General features: G+C 41.0%; 1 protein-coding gene across 2 annotated transcripts; it reads left to right on the top strand.

Moving 5' to 3' along the window:
- Positions 1 to 306: 306 nt before the first annotated feature.
- Positions 307 to 11,624, top strand: LOC144086200 (uncharacterized). 2 transcript variants are annotated; one of them, XM_077616045.1, is made up of 4 exons: positions 307 to 383; positions 469 to 938; positions 8,249 to 8,659; positions 10,485 to 11,624. In XM_077616045.1, the coding sequence occupies exons 2-4, from the start codon at positions 686 to 688 to the stop codon at positions 11,171 to 11,173; spliced, it is 1,353 nt and encodes a 450-aa protein (XP_077472171.1). In that variant the 5' UTR covers positions 307 to 383; positions 469 to 685; the 3' UTR covers positions 11,174 to 11,624. The 2 variants fall into 2 exon arrangements, with proteins under 2 accessions (XP_077472171.1, XP_077472172.1); XM_077616046.1 differs by having other exon boundaries at positions 309 to 383; positions 10,494 to 11,624.
- Positions 11,625 to 15,650: the final 4,026 nt, after the last annotated feature.

Here is a 15,650-nt window from a genome sequence, read left to right as displayed (position 1 = left end):
TTCCGAAAATTACGTTTTGAAATGATGTGAAAAAGCGCACTACCCTACGACCAATCAGCCACGCGGTGGGTTTAGTCACGTCATGTAAAAACAACTATTCGTACATCAACTCTGCTTTCAGGTTTAAGATTGAGTTTACACACTTAGAGAGAGTGAAGACATTCATTCAGTCGTCTGTTAGAATCCAACAGCCATTTCTGGCCACAATAAAATAAAAAATCAACTCTCTACAATGCACGGTTAGGACAAACGTAGCGAGAGAATCCTAACATACTCCCCCCACACACAGCCACACATCCATCCATAAATCATCCTTTATAAGGATTATAGAAAATAAGTGACTTCATATTGCCGTAATTTTCAACATGTGCTGCTGAGCTCAAGTAGGTTTAATTGTCCCCCCCAACATAATTAAGAGGGTGTATTGCGTATTTGTCTGATTTACACCACTCCTCTCCTTGTTTACAGCTTTCTGTCCTTTTCAGCAGCTTTACGGCAGTCTACACTCACTACGATTTCCGGCACAAAATGGGCTGTTTGTGTCTGCACTATATAACCAGTTAGCTAAAGTAATCTGACAAGAACGATGCCCATACCGTGCTAATTTGTCAACAAACAACCCCACCAATTTACAATCTTTCACCCCGCGACCGACTATTGTTCCCGGGGCTCTCCCGCACTCGCCATGTCGAGCGGCGCGGCCCTCCACGGCCAGATTGGCTCCATCATCACCGCCCTGTGCAACGCCGCCGCGGCGCAGATCACCAAAGTGGTCGAAGAAGGCTTGGTGGTCTTGCGCCTGGAGGTGACCCAGCGGGAGCACGAGATACGCCGGCTGAGGAGCAGCGTGGAGGTGCTGCACGGCGATCTGAGAGCCGCCCATCGCACGGCCGCCAGGCTGCGGGGAGCGCAGCAGCAACAGAGGCAGCATCCCCGAGGTTGGTGAGCATTCATCACGGCTGAATGGTGCCCCACCTCGCTTGTTGAAACGGAATAAAATCATACACCTTCCTCCCATCAGCTGTCAGGCTCTTTAACAAAAAATGGCTGTGTGTTAAGACCTACCGTATGCATGCATGTACATCTATATGTATGTATATGTGTGCTTATATATATATATATATATATATATATATATATATATATATATATATATATAATATATATACATATATATATATATATATATATATATATATATATATATATATATATATATATATATACATATATATATATATATATACACATATATACATATATATATACAACACCTACCGTATGCATGCATGTACATCTATATGTATGTATATGTGTGCTTATATACATATATATATATATACATATATATATATATATATATATATATATATATATATATATATATATATATATACATATATATACACACATATATATACACATATATATATATACACACATATATACACACACACACACATATATACACACATATATATATCAAATCAGGAATGAGTTCAATTCCTCTCTTTGCAATTCTCAAATTGTTTATTTAGGTAATGAAAAGGATAAATATAACTTCCAATCACTTCATTTCAGAAGTCACTGTGGTCCAGTGGCAAAGACAATGGGTCAGAGCTTCAGGTGGACTCAAGTTCAAATCAGGAATGAGTTCAATTCCACTCTTTGCAATTCTCAAATTGTTTATTGAGGTAATGAAAAGGATAAATATAACTTCCAATCACTTCATTTCAGAAGTCACTGTGGTCCAGTTGCAAAGACAAACGGTCAGAACTTCAGGTGGACTCAATTTCAAATCAGGAGTGAGTTCAAGTCCCCTCTTCGCAATTCTCAAATTGTTTATTTGGTAATGAAAATGATAAATATAACTTCCAATCATGTATAGGCGGGCCGCCTCGTGGTGTAGTGGGTAAGTCACCTGCCTGCGACGTGGGTGTCGAGGGTTCACGTCCCGGTGTCGCCAGTCAACGACTGTATGGTGTCGGCAGTCGGCCGCAGGCCGACTGTCGAACACCACCAGGAACCCCCCCCTCCCAACTGTCTTCCGGTCAGCCGAAGGCTGACCGGAAATATTGTTTTGCTGAAAAAAATGACTAAGTCTTTATTTGAATGAAAAAAGGATTACCCATTTACTGAACTACTAGTGTAGTGATTAGTCAAACGAGAGCGGGATTCGAACCCCATCTCCCACATGGCAGTCAAATCCACTAACTTGAGGTCTGTCTGACCCATTGTCTTTGCCACTGGACCACAGTGACTTCTGAAATGAGATGATTGGAAGTTATATTTATCATTTTCATCACCTCAATAAACAATTTGAGATTTGCAAAGAGTGGACTTGAACTCACTCCAGATTTGAACTTGTGTCCAACTTCAATTTCAACCCATTGTTCTTGCCACTGGACCACAGTGACTTCTGAAATGAAATGATTGGAAGTTATATTTATCATTTTCATCACCTCAATAAACAATTTGAGATTTGCAAAGAGTGGACTTAACCTCACTCCAGATTTGAACTTGTGTCCAACCTCAATTTCAACACATTGTTCTTGCCACTGGACCACAGTGACTTCTGAAATGAAATGATTGGAAGTTATATTTATCATTTTCATCACCTCAATAAACAATTTGAGATTTGCAAAGAGGGGACTTGAACTCACTCCAGATTTGAACTTGTGTCCAACTTCAATTTCAACCCATTGTTCTTGCCACTGGACCACAGTGACTTCTGAAATGAGATGATTGGAAGTTATATTTATCATTTTCATCACCTCAATAAACAATTTGAGATTTGCAAAGAGTGGACTTGAACTCACTCCAGATTTGAACTTGTGTCCACCTAAAGTTCTGACCCATTTTCTTTGCCACTGGACCACAGTGACTCCTGAAATGATGTGATTGGAAGTTATATCTATCCTTTTCATTACCTCAATAAACAATTTGAGATTTGCAAAGAGTGGACTTGAACTCACTCCAGATTTGAACTGGTGTACAACTTCAATTTCAACCCATTGTTCTTGCCACTGGACCACAGTGACTTCTGAAATGAGATGATTGGAAGTTATATTTATCATTTTCATCACCTCAATAAACAATTTGAGATTTGCAAAGAGTGGACTTGAACTCACTCCAGATTTGAACTTGTGTCCAACTTCAATTTCAACCCATTGTTCTTGCCACTGGACCACAGTGACTTCTGAAATGAAATGATTGGAAGTTATATTTATCATTTTCATCACCTCAATAAACAATTTGAGATTTGCAAAGAGTGGACTTGAACTCACTCCAGATTTGAACTTGTGTCCAACCTCAATTTCAACACATTGTTCTTGCCACTGGACCACAGTGACTTCTGAAATGAAATGATTGGAAGTTATATTTATCATTTTCATCACCTCAATAAACAATTTGAGATTTGCAAAGAGTGGACTTAACCTCACTCCAGATTTGAACTTGTGTCCAACTTTAATTTCAACCCATTGTTCTCACCACTGGACCACAGTGACTTCTGAAATGAGATGATTGGAAGTTATATTTATCATTTTCATCACCTCAATAAACAATTTGAGATTTGCAAAGAGTGGACTTGAACTCACTCCAGATTTGAACTTGTGTCCACCTAAAGTTCTGACCCATTTTCTTTGCCACTGGACCACAGTGACTCCTGAAATGATGTGATTGGAAGTTATATCTATCCTTTTCATTACCTCAATAAACAATTTGAGATTTGCAAAGAGTGGACTTGAACTCACTCCAGATTTGAACTTGTGTACAACTTCAATTTCAACCCATTGTTCTTGCCACTGGACCACAGTGACTTCTGAAATGAGGTGATTGGAAGTTATATTTATCATTTTCATCACCTCAATAAACAATTTGAGATTTGCAAAGAGTGGACTCGAACTCACTCCAGATTTGAACTTGTGTCCAACTTCAATTTCAACCCATTGTTCTTGCCACTGGACCACAGTGACTTCTGAAATGAGATGATTGGAAGTTATATTTATCATTTTCATCACCTCAATAAACAATTTGAGATTTGCAAAGAGTGGACTTGAACTCACTCCAGATTTGAACTTGTGTCCAACTTCAATTTCAACCCATTGTTCTTGCCACTGGACCACAGTGACTTCTGAAATAAGGTGATTGGAAGTTATATTTATCATTTTCATCACCTCAATAAACAATTTGAGATTTGCAAAGAGTGGACTTCAACTCACTCAAGATTTGAACTTGTGTCCAACTTCAATTTCAACCCATTGTTCTTGCCACTGGACCACAGTGTCTTCTGAAATGATGTGATGTGATTGGAAGTTATATTTATCCTTTTCATTACCTCAATAAACAATTTGAGAATTGCAAAGAGTGGAATCAAACTCACTTCTGATTTGAACTTGAGTCCACCTGAAATTCTGACCCATTGTCTTTGCCACTGCACCACAGTAAAGTTGGAAGTTGTATTTATCCTTTCATTACTCAATAAACAATTTGAGAATTGCAACGAGTGGAATTGAACTCACTCCTAATTCCCACCTCATCTTCTGACCCAATGATTTTGCCAGTGGACCACAGCAACAACTAGAAGGTGAAGAATCAGAACCTGAAATTCTGACCCATTGTCTTTGCCACTGCACCACAGTAAAGTTGGAAGTTGTATTTATCCTTTTCATTACCTCAATAAACAATTTGAGAATTGCAACGAGTGGAATTGAACTCACTCCTAATTCCCACCTCATCTTCTGACCCAATGATTTTGCCAGTGGACCACAGCAACAAATAGAAGGTGAAGAATCAGAAGTCAGATTTATTCTCCGACTCTCTTAGCCTTACTTGCTATGTCATTTTTTAAAGAAAAAAAGCCTTACTATACTATGTCGTTTTTTAAGAAAAGAAGCCTTACTATACAATATCGTTTTTTAAGAAAAAAAGGCTTCCTCTACTATGTCGTTTTTCAAGAAAAAAAGCCATGCTATACTATGTCGTTTTTTAGGGGGGAAAGCCATACTATACTATGTCGTTTTTTAGGGAAAAAGCCTTCCTCTACTATGTCGTTTTTCAAGAAAAAAAGCCATGCTATACTATGTCGTTTTTTAGGGGGGAAAAGCCATACTATACTATGTCGTTTTTTAAGAAAAAAGCCTTACTATACATGGTCTTTTTTGTAAATAAAAAGCCTTACTATACTATGTCGTTTTTAAAGACAAAAAAGCCTTACTATACTATGTCGTTTTTAAAGACAAAAAAGCCTTACTATACTGTGTCGTTTTTAAAGAAAATAAGCCTTACTATACTATGTCGTCTTTAAAGAAAAAAGCCTATACTATGTTGTTTTTTAAGAAAAAAGCCTTACAATGCTATGTCATTTTTTAAGAAAAAAAGCCTTACTATACTATGTCGTCTTTTAAGAAAAACGCTTTACTGTACGTGGTCGGTTTTTTTAAATAAAAAAGCCTTACTATACATGGTCATTTTTTAATAAAAACCCTTAATATACATGGTCATTTTTAAAGAAAAAAGCCTGACTATATATACATAGTATTTATTTTTTAAACAAATAAAAGCTTTACTTTACATCAGGGGTCACCAAACTACGGCCCGCGGGCCGTATCCGGCCCGCCGGCACATTTGGACCGGCCCTCTGAACAATACCAGAGACGCTATCGGATTTTTTTAAAAATATTTTTTAAATTTTTTTTTTAATTTTTTTTTTTTTTTTTTGGGGGGGGGGATGCGGCCCGCCGGCACGTTTGGACCGGCCCTCTGAACAATACCAGAGACGCTATCGGATTTTTTTTCCTATTTGGCCTTGAAGACTGGGACGTTTTAATCTTGTGTTTGGTGCATTGCACCCCTGCTGAGCCCACAAATCATCCCAGTGAAGCGGGGCTTCGCATTGCTTCTTTGGTGACACGCGCGGGGAGAGTGTTTCCCTTTGATGCATGTGGGCACGTCCTCCGTTGCATGCACGAGCAGTGTTACCGAGACATCTGGACGATCGCAGGTGAGGGCGAAGCCCTGGGACCATCGCGGACTATTCAAGCATATTAAAACTGCAACCTGTTTGAGAACGGAATAATGGCGAAAAAGTTAGGTGTTAGAAAAATTGATTCAGAATGCAGGGTATTTAACCTGGAGTGGACAAACGATTATTTTTTTTGTTCAATGCAAAGAAAAGGCTGTTTGTCTCATTTGTCAAGAGACGGTGGCGGTATTCAAAGAATACAATCTTTGCCGACACTATGAATCCCGTCACAAAGACAAGTACGATAGATTGCAAGGCCAAATACGAGCAGACAAACTCTCAAAGCGAAAAAGTGGACTACTATCTCAGCAGAACCAGGCATCCGTTCGGGCCAGCTTTTGGGTTGCTAAATTGATAGCAAGCAGCAGTAAGCCTTTCACTGATGGAGAGTTTGTTAAGAAATGTATGGATACTGTCGCGGAGGAGGTGTGTCCCGAGAAGAAAGATGCATTTAATGCCGTAAGTCTGTCGGTGAGTACAATGACCAGACGCGTTGAAGAAATCGGGAGTAATGTATATGCCCAGCTGCAGCAGAAGACGAAATAATTTGACTTTTTTTCATTAGCACTGGATGAAAGCACGGACGTGCAAGACACAGCGCAACTGCTCATTTTTATTCGTGGAGTTAGCGCAAACTTTGAGATTTGCGAGGATCTGGCAGCCCTCCAAAGTCTCAAAGGGACTACAACGGGAGAGGATATTTTTGACAAAGTGTGCCAAACCATGGAGAAGTTGGACCTGGACTGGTCAAAGCTAGCTAGCATCACGACTGACGGGGCTCCTAGCATGGTGGCCGAAACTCGCGGTCTAATAATGGGACGCATGAACCGGGAGTTGGAAAAAAGGGGTCTCACCGCTCCGCTACGAGTCCACTGCCAAATTCACCACCAAGCACTGTGCTGCAAAATGTTGACGTGATTCTGTAATGACGGTTGTGGTGTCGTGCATAAACTTCAGAGCAAAGGGAGAAGATTGTGCATGGCACAACAGAAAGTTAATGTTCCATGGCTTTTTTTTCTATGAAGAACCCAGAGAGAGTTATTTAGTTATTATTTATTTCATAAATAGTGTTATTTATTTCCTGTTTTTTCTGTGAAGAACTCAGAGAGGGTTATTTAGTTATTATTTATTTCATTAATAGTGTTATATGTTTCCTGACTTTTTTTCTGTAATGAACCTGGAAAGGGTTATTTGGTTATGTGTGGCTTTCTGGAAAACAATAAAAAAAAATTAAGCTCCCCTACGATCGTCACACTTTTTCTGTTACAAACTGACACCGGCCCCCCATCAGAGAAGGGAAAAGTTATGTGGCCCTCACAAGAAAAAGTTTGGGGACCCCTGCTTTACATAGACCACTTTTTTTTAAAGAAAAAGCCTTACGATGTCCAGCCATTCAAGTCATTTTGCATGCCAGCTTTACGTTTGTACCAAATCTCGGGGTATTCTTTGCTCAGTTATGAAGCACGTCTAATAAGATGAATAAATATTTGACATTATCGTCGACAAGGAAAAAGAGTGTCGCCAAACTTTCGTCAAAACATATATATATGTATGTATATATGTATATATATATGTATATATATGTATATATATATATATGTATATATATATATATATATATATATATATATATATATTTCAGCAACACGCTTATTTATTTATATATTTATTCATGTATTTATTTATTAACCCACTTATTACCTATCTATTTATGTCTAAAATGCCTTTCCTATTTCTGCATCCTCACCCCCTTGCTTCTGTGACAACAAAATTTCCCGAATACGGGATGAATAAAGTTATCCAATCCAATCCAATACTAAGTTTTCACATTTTCAGCCACCAGCGAGTCAAATATTTAGGTAGGTCCATAATGAAAAAGTCAACAACAATCTAGTCTTAAGTGGAACTGAGACATTCATTCTTTTTCTGAACAGCTTTATCCTCACAAGTGGGGGTGCTGGAGCCCTTCCCAGCAGACAGACAACCATTCACGTACACACTCATACCTAGGGGCAATTTAGAGTGTCCAATCAGCCATGCATGTTTTTCGAATGTGGGAGCAAACCAGAGTACCCAGAAAAAAACCCATGCAGGCCCAGAGAGACATGCAAACTCCACACAGGTGGACCAACCTGGATTCGAACCCAGGACCCAGAACTGACACAATGTTGGCAATTTAAAGGTTCTAGATAGACTTTATACGACACTTTTTTATTTTTTAAGATCGTGCTGAAATTGAGGAGACTGAAAACCACCAGAGTGACTTCCCCAACGTCGAGATGGTGGCGAAGTGCGAACCAACAGACCACGAGGATTGCGCTAAACCTGGACTGCACCCCGAACGACGATGTGAAAACCTGACCAATGCACCGGCGGATGTTCGGCAGAGCATATCGGCCGGCCGCGGGCCGCACCGCCACCTGTACTGCAGCGTGCGGCGGCGGATGGTCAACCGGTTGATGTTTAAGCGGGGTTTCACTTGCCCTTTTTGTGGCAAATGTTTCGAAAGCTCCGCCAATTTGGAGCGTCACAAAAGGATCCACACGGGAGAAAAACCATACCGCTGCGATGTTTGCGGGAGACGCTTCAACCAGAAGTGCAGCCTTAAGGAGCATACTAAGATCCATCAAAGATGTAAGTCACTACTCAAAAGTTTACATTGAATCAGGGGTGCCCAAACTATTGCTTACTGCCTAGTTTTTATTGAACCGCAAAAAAAATATGAAGCTATTGCTGTATATGACCCCAACAAGAAACTGGAGTTTCACCTATATTCTATTGCATTTATCCGTTTTAACGCTAAATGGATCTATAGTCACGTTGCCTCTCCATTACAGTGGTACCTCGACATACGATCTTAATCCGTTCCGGGACTGAGATCGTATGTCGAGCTTTTCGTAACTCGACCGAACGTTTCCCATTGAAATGAACTAAAAACAAATTAATTCGCTCCAACCCTCTGAAAAAACACCAAAAACAGGGTATTGGATTGGAAAAAATGTTTTATTTCTTCTAATTCGCCATCTATTAACAAAGTAACACATAACTAGTGGTTTAATAGTAATAAAATGTGTTTAATATAACTAAAATTGGGCAGATTTCGCCGACGGGAGAGAGACGCACAGAGGGGGCGGGTTGGGGTTTCGGGGGGACTTTCCACGACAACGCACGGAACAAACAAATTTAAATTAACTTGTATTAATATATACAGATACACTCAAACATACATTTAATGTAACTTTACACAAAACTGAATTCTAATTTTGTTTTAATTTTTTTTACCTTCGTTCTGGGCGGGTTAGCTGTTTGCCACGCCTCCACTTTCACGTTCGCTATCGATGGGCTGTTTGCTGTTGTATTCCCTTCAAAATATTACGAAAATGATGCACACAAATGTCCTCACAATAGGATAACGCACAACCACTTGCCAACGAGAAGTAGTCTTGAATGAGCGATCGCGGGAGCTAACAGGCTAAGGAAGGAATAACAGCCTACCCATGTATTGATTGTGGGTAATGAAGTTTTATTCTGAGAAAGGGTGCCATTGGCTATCGGTGTTGTGTGCACGAGTATACTTCATTACCCAGAAAGCCCTCTTTTTGCCCGCACATGCGTGTTGTGCATTTCCTGGTCGATGCGTAGGAGAAACCCGTCTGAATAAATCGTTCAGTGCTCCTAGATATCTGTTATACACGAAAGAGATGTGGCAAAAAAAGACAGTGCACTACAATGATAAATAGCCTCTCATGTTATGGCCACCTGGCTTGGTCGCATCTCGAAATTTTGATCGTATCTAGGGCGAATTATTCGATCGAAATTTTCATCATACCTCGAGCATGTCATAGGTAGAGCTTACCGTAGGTCGAGGTACCACTGTACTTCAGGGGTCAAAACCAGACAGCATGTTGAAATTAATGTAGGAACTGTAGAATTGCAGTATTTTACTCCACATGAATACATTTATATTAAAAAACAATCCAATGTGGTAAATTGAACTATCTTATTTGTGATTGTCGTGACTGTTATTGCTGTCACTGGGCATTTTCTCGTTGTGCAAAGTTTATTCACTGGCAGCAAATGAATGATGGCAACCAGAGTTAATTAACTCGTTCATTGTCCTTCACTTTGTTACCTGTAGCCCTTTATTCATTCACTGCCATTGACAGTAATAGACATCAATTGCATGGAAAGGCGGGCACTGACGTCCCCTAGTTTGACTGTTATTGACACCAGTAGACATCCAATCCGATCGCTGCCAACACTCAAATTGGATTGAACGTTTCTATTACCATCAATGGCAGTGAATGAGTTCATACCCAAAAAGAAAAAAAAATACACAACATTTTTCTATTCCAATCCTCTGTTTAAAAACTGTAAGTGGAAGGATTTCAAGTTGGCCCTAGTTTGGACACCCCTGGTTTAAATGATCTCAGACTGCTGTTAATAACTGAAACCAAAGTGTTTACAGGTGTTCAATTGGAGCCAGTTGACAACAAAGACCCCCCAGAGGAACACCCAAGCATCGAAACCTGTCAATCTACGGAGGGAGATACTACACCCGTAGCCGAGCTTGTTTCCATCAACAGCCCGGAACCACCCTGCACGCCAACGGTCAAGTCAGAGCCCGTCGAGGAGTGTGTGACCCAACCCAAAATTGAAATGGCGGAACAGCAAAAATCCCCCGGTTTGGGTGACGGGACTAATGGTCGGTGGGAGCGGAACGGCGCAGCGGCTCAGCTCATCCCCGTTCACGCAGAAGCTTCTTGCAGTACCTTCACCTTTCCTGGGAAGCCTTACGGAGAAAACATGATGTCGTCGCTGTTAGCATACCCGCGCGACGGGTGGGAACCCCCTGATCGCTCGCGTAACAGGACCGGTTCGCTTTACCAGGGGGCGCGGCCCAAAAAGTGTTTCTTCTGCTCGTACTGCGGGAAGATGTTTGTGCGTGCCGGCCACCTAGAGCGCCACCTGCGGATCCACACGGGTGAAAAACCCTACGGATGCCCCATCTGCGGTCGATGCTTCAACCAGAAATCCAGCCTAAAGTGCCACATGAAGACGCACAGGAATGGTAAGTGTCACCAGAACCGACCACCTTGCATAACAGATGGGGAAAAAGGCAGGTTGAACACTTTAAATTGCTTCTAGATATGAGTGTGAGTGTGAATGGTTGTCCATCTCCTTGCGCCCTGTAATTGGCTGTCCATCAATTCAGGGTGTTCCTTGCCTGGTGCACGTAGTTAGCTGGGATAGGCTCCAGCACCCCCCGCGACCCTTGTAAGGATAAGCGGCATGAATGAATGAATCATGTAACCAGAAAATGATCAATCACTTAGTTTGTGATGAAGAAAAAAAAATGCCTTGTTTATGATATTGCTCAGCGGACATGTTTGCCAAGTGGTTTGCTTTACAGCCGTGTGCGGTCGATTGGTTGCTGGTCTTTTGGTCGGGCGACCAAAAGTCCGGCGACAAATCAAGGTAAAACAACACGGTCTACGCATCAATAAAAGCCAACAATGGCCATGAGTAGTTTCACTGAGCCGACGTGTGAGTGTATAAGAGTTTGTATGTACATGCGTTGTCCCTTTAAGAAGCTACGTCCGTCAGGGTCTTAACAAGTTCTCCAACAAAAAACAATAAAAATCCGGGAAATGTGGAGCTTTTCTTTAGCCTAATAATTACTAGGGCATTAAGTATGACTAAATAGTAATTCACAGTTTGTATTTAGGGAATTTGAGCAACGATTTAAATGGTAATTATCACTTACCTTCCGGGCGACCAAAAGATCGGCGACCAATCGACCGTGTACCCTTTACAGCAGCCGAAAAGTACAATACTACTGGAAATATATGCGATGACTGGATCGGATTAAATCCAATATAATCTGATACTTTAAAAATACTCGTATCGGGCGCCAATACCAACATTGAATAATAAATTGGGACATCACTAATACATTTTCAATCTATTGTGTCACTTTGTAAGAGTAATTTACGGAGTGATTAGAAATAATCCACGAATATATACAAAATGTGTGTTTGTTTTCAGACAAAAATCGGGAGCAGCAAGTGCCACATCCCCTCACGTGTCTGATGCCCGATACCGGCACGGAGCAGCCAGCGATCAATCCCGTCTTGGAGACGGCAGCCCTGCCCGACCCGTTGAACACTCGGGGATATGGCGACGGGCGAGAGAGCGAAGTTTACTTAGACGCAGCTGAGTGGCAGGAATACGCCGCCAACAGTGAGCTACCCTTCCTGGAAGGCAAGATGGACACGCAGGACCCCTTGTCACAGGTGGGAACGGCGGCGCAGGACAACAGAAACATCCTGGACTTTGGTCTGCCACAGTCGGTCTCTTCTCAAAACTCCTACATCTGCTCCACGTGCGGGAAAAGTTTTGATTCGTTTATTCTTTTTGAGAGGCACCAGTGTAAAAATGAGGCGGTGTTCAAGTGTGGGGTATGTGGGGAGGGGTTCGACCACGCTGACAAACTCCAGCTGCATGAAAAAGTCCACCAGTCGAATAACTATTGATATACCCTTTGTGTCCTTGAGCTCATTTCATTTCCATTTATTGGAAGAACAAAAATCTTGCACTTTAAAAATAAATAGAACGGTAGGACTGAAAGAAAAGGTTTTATCAAAATCGTGAATTTGGACTTTGCAATTTTTCAATCGCAAAGGCTTCCATTTTTTTACGTGCTTGACTGATCCGATCTGAGGAGCTAACTAACAAATCTAGATTTCTGCCTTTTTTTAAACAGGAAATATTTACATTTCAAAATATTTAACTAATTTAAATTGAGAATATTAGATATTGATATGATTATCAGGGCGGTGGTTAGTGCGTCGGCCTCAGAGTTATGGGGTCCTCGGTTCAAATCCAGGTCACGTCCACCTGTGTGGAGTTTGCATGTTCTCCCCGGGTCTACGTGGGTTTCCTCGGGTACCTCGGTTTCCTCCCACATTCCAAAAACATGCATGGCAGGCTGATTGGACACTCTAAATTGCCCCTAGCTATGCGTGTGAGTGTGCATGGTTGTCCGTCTCCTTGTGCCCTGTGATTGGCTGGCCACCGATTCAGGGTGTCCCCTGCCTGTGGCCCGGAGTCAGCTGGGATAGGCTCCAGCACCCCCTGCCAATCTAATGAGGATAAAGCGGTTCAGAAAATGATATGAGATTTAAAAAATGATAATACAATAATAAAAATACATAAAAAATAATAAATTACCATACAAAATAAAATATGCATTGTATTATGAATATTATTAATAATAATAATTAATAATAATATTTTGTCCCCATGTTGACAAATTGGTGATCAGTAAAATCTGAGTATATCTTTAAAGGTTCACTGATATTGGCTGGCGACCAAGCTCCTATTCGTCAACACGTGATTTCACTGAACTAACCAGTCTACTATTTGTACACTTGTGAAGAACATAATGTCGTGGCTCTCTTGAGTTTCCAATTATTTCTACAACTCTGATTTTTCTCTGATGGTACTCGGACGTTTGGTCGCCGGACTTCTGGTCGCACGGAAGGTTATTGATAATTACCATTTAAAATTGTTGCTCAAATTCCCTAAATACAAACTGCGAATTATTATTTAGTCATACTTAATGCCCTATTAATTATTAGCCTAAAGAAAAGCTCCAAATTTCCCGTACTTTTATTGTGTTTTGTTGAAGAACTTGTTAAGACCCTGACTGACGTCCCTTCCTAAGGGGACAACTCATGTACATACAAACTCTTATACACTCACACGTCCGCTCAGTGAAACTGCTCAGGGCCATTGTTGGCTTTGATTGATGTGTAGACGTGTTGTTTTACCTTGTTTTGTCGCCGGACTTTTGGTCGCCGGACGTTTGGTCGCCAGTTGTTTGGGTCCGGGCGACTAAACGTCCGCGACCAAACGTCTGTTCACGTTCTCTGATAGTGATTGGAACAGATACTTCTTTTTCACAAAAACATTTATAAAGTTTGGTTGTTTGACTTTATTATGGGTGAACAGAAAAAAGTGATCAAATCTGCTGGGTCAAAAATATACATACAGCAGCGCTAATATTTGGTAACATGTCCCTTGGCCATTTTCACTTCATTTAGGCGCTTTTGGTAGCCATCCACAAGCTTCTGGTTGAATCTTTGACCACTCCTCTTGACAGAATTGGTGCAGTTCAGTTAAATTTGATGGCTTTCTGACATGGACTTGTTTCTTCAGCGTTGTCCACAAGTTCTCAATGGGGTTAAAGTCAGGACTTTGGGAAAGCCAACCTTAATTCTAGCCTGATTTTGCCATTCCATTACCACTTTTGATGTTGTGTTTAGGGTCATTGTCCTGTTGGAACACCCAACTGCGCCCAAGACCCAATCTTCGGGCTGATGACTTTAGGTTATCTTGAAGAATTTGAAGGTAATCCTCCTTCTTCATTATCCAATTTACTCTCTGTAAAGCACCAGTTCCATTGGTAGCAAAACAGCCCCACAGCATAATACTACCACCACCGTGCTTGACGGTAGGCATGGTGTACTTGGGGATAAAGGCCTCACCTTTTCTCCTCCAAACATATTGCTGGGTATTGTGGCCAAACAGCTCGATTTTTGTTTCGTCTGACCACAGAACTTTCCTCCAGAAGGTCTTCTCTTTGTCCATGTGATCAGCAGCAAACTTCAGTCGAGCCTAAAGGTGCCGCTTTTGGAGCAAGGGCTTCCTTCTTGCACGGCAGCTCTCAGTCCATGGAGATGCAAAACATGCTTGACTGTGGACACTGACACCTGTGTTCCAGCAGCTTCTAATTATTGGCAGATCTGCTTTTTGGTGATCCTCGCTTGAATCTTCACCCTCCTGACCAATTTTCTCTCAGCAGCAGGTGATAGCTTGCGTTTTCTTCCTGATCGTGTCAGTGACAAAACAGTGGCATGCACTTTATACTTACAAACAATTGTTTGCACTGTTGCTCTTGGGACCTGCAGCTGCTTTGAAATGGCTCCAAGTGACTTTCCTGACTTGTTCAAGTCAAGGATTCGCTTTTTGAGATCCATGCTGAGCTCCTTTCACTTTCCCATTGTAGCGTTTGCATCCAATGAGCCCTATTTAAATGGCCTCAGAGAAGTCACCAGCTGTAGTCACTCAATCACTCACAAGAAGTTAAGAGGCCATGCTATGAAGCTCATTTCACTGACACAACTTTCTAAGTCACCAAAATTGCTAATTCGTGTTGCTGTATGTATATTTTTGACCCAGCAGATTTGATCACTTTTTCTGTTAACCCATAATAAAGTCATAAAAGAACCAAACTTCATGAATGTTTTTTGTGACAAAGAAGTATCTGTTCCAATCACTCTCAGAGAAAATTCAGAGTTGTAGAAATATCTGGAAACTCAAGAGAGCCATGACATTATGTTCTTCACAAGTGTATGTAAACTTTTGACCACAACTGTATATGGTCTGACTTTGCCTAGCCCCCATTCCTGTTGTACATGCAGCCCAGAGTGCCCTCTCGTGGGAACTTCTACACTGTAAAGACACATAAATATTTAAATAAGCATTCCATTGTAGTGAACTGAAATACGAATAACTTTAAAATACCTTAATTAAAAGAAAAAAATCTCTTGAAAGAAAC

The sequence above is a fragment of the Stigmatopora argus genome, chromosome 12, assembly GCF_051989625.1.
Source record: "Stigmatopora argus isolate UIUO_Sarg chromosome 12, RoL_Sarg_1.0, whole genome shotgun sequence".
Classification (NCBI taxonomy): Eukaryota; Metazoa; Chordata; class Actinopteri; order Syngnathiformes; family Syngnathidae; genus Stigmatopora; species Stigmatopora argus.
Note: the sequence above shows the minus strand (reverse complement) of the source record. Positions and strands in the feature narration are given on the sequence as shown.

What these genes read in the sequence shown, in the direction of transcription:
- LOC144086200 (XM_077616045.1), top strand. Translation starts at nt 686, where the DNA reads ATGTCGAGCGGCGCGGCCCTCCACGGCCAGATTGGCTCCATCATCACC. An exon ending in ACAGAGGCAGCATCCCCGAG is followed by an intron (nt 939 to 8,248) that starts GTTGGTGAGCAT and finishes TTATTTTTTAAG; the next exon opens with ATCGTGCTGAAATTGAGGAG. An exon ending in TACTAAGATCCATCAAAGAT is followed by an intron (nt 8,660 to 10,484) that starts GTAAGTCACTAC and finishes CTGAAACCAAAG; the next exon opens with TGTTTACAGGTGTTCAATTG.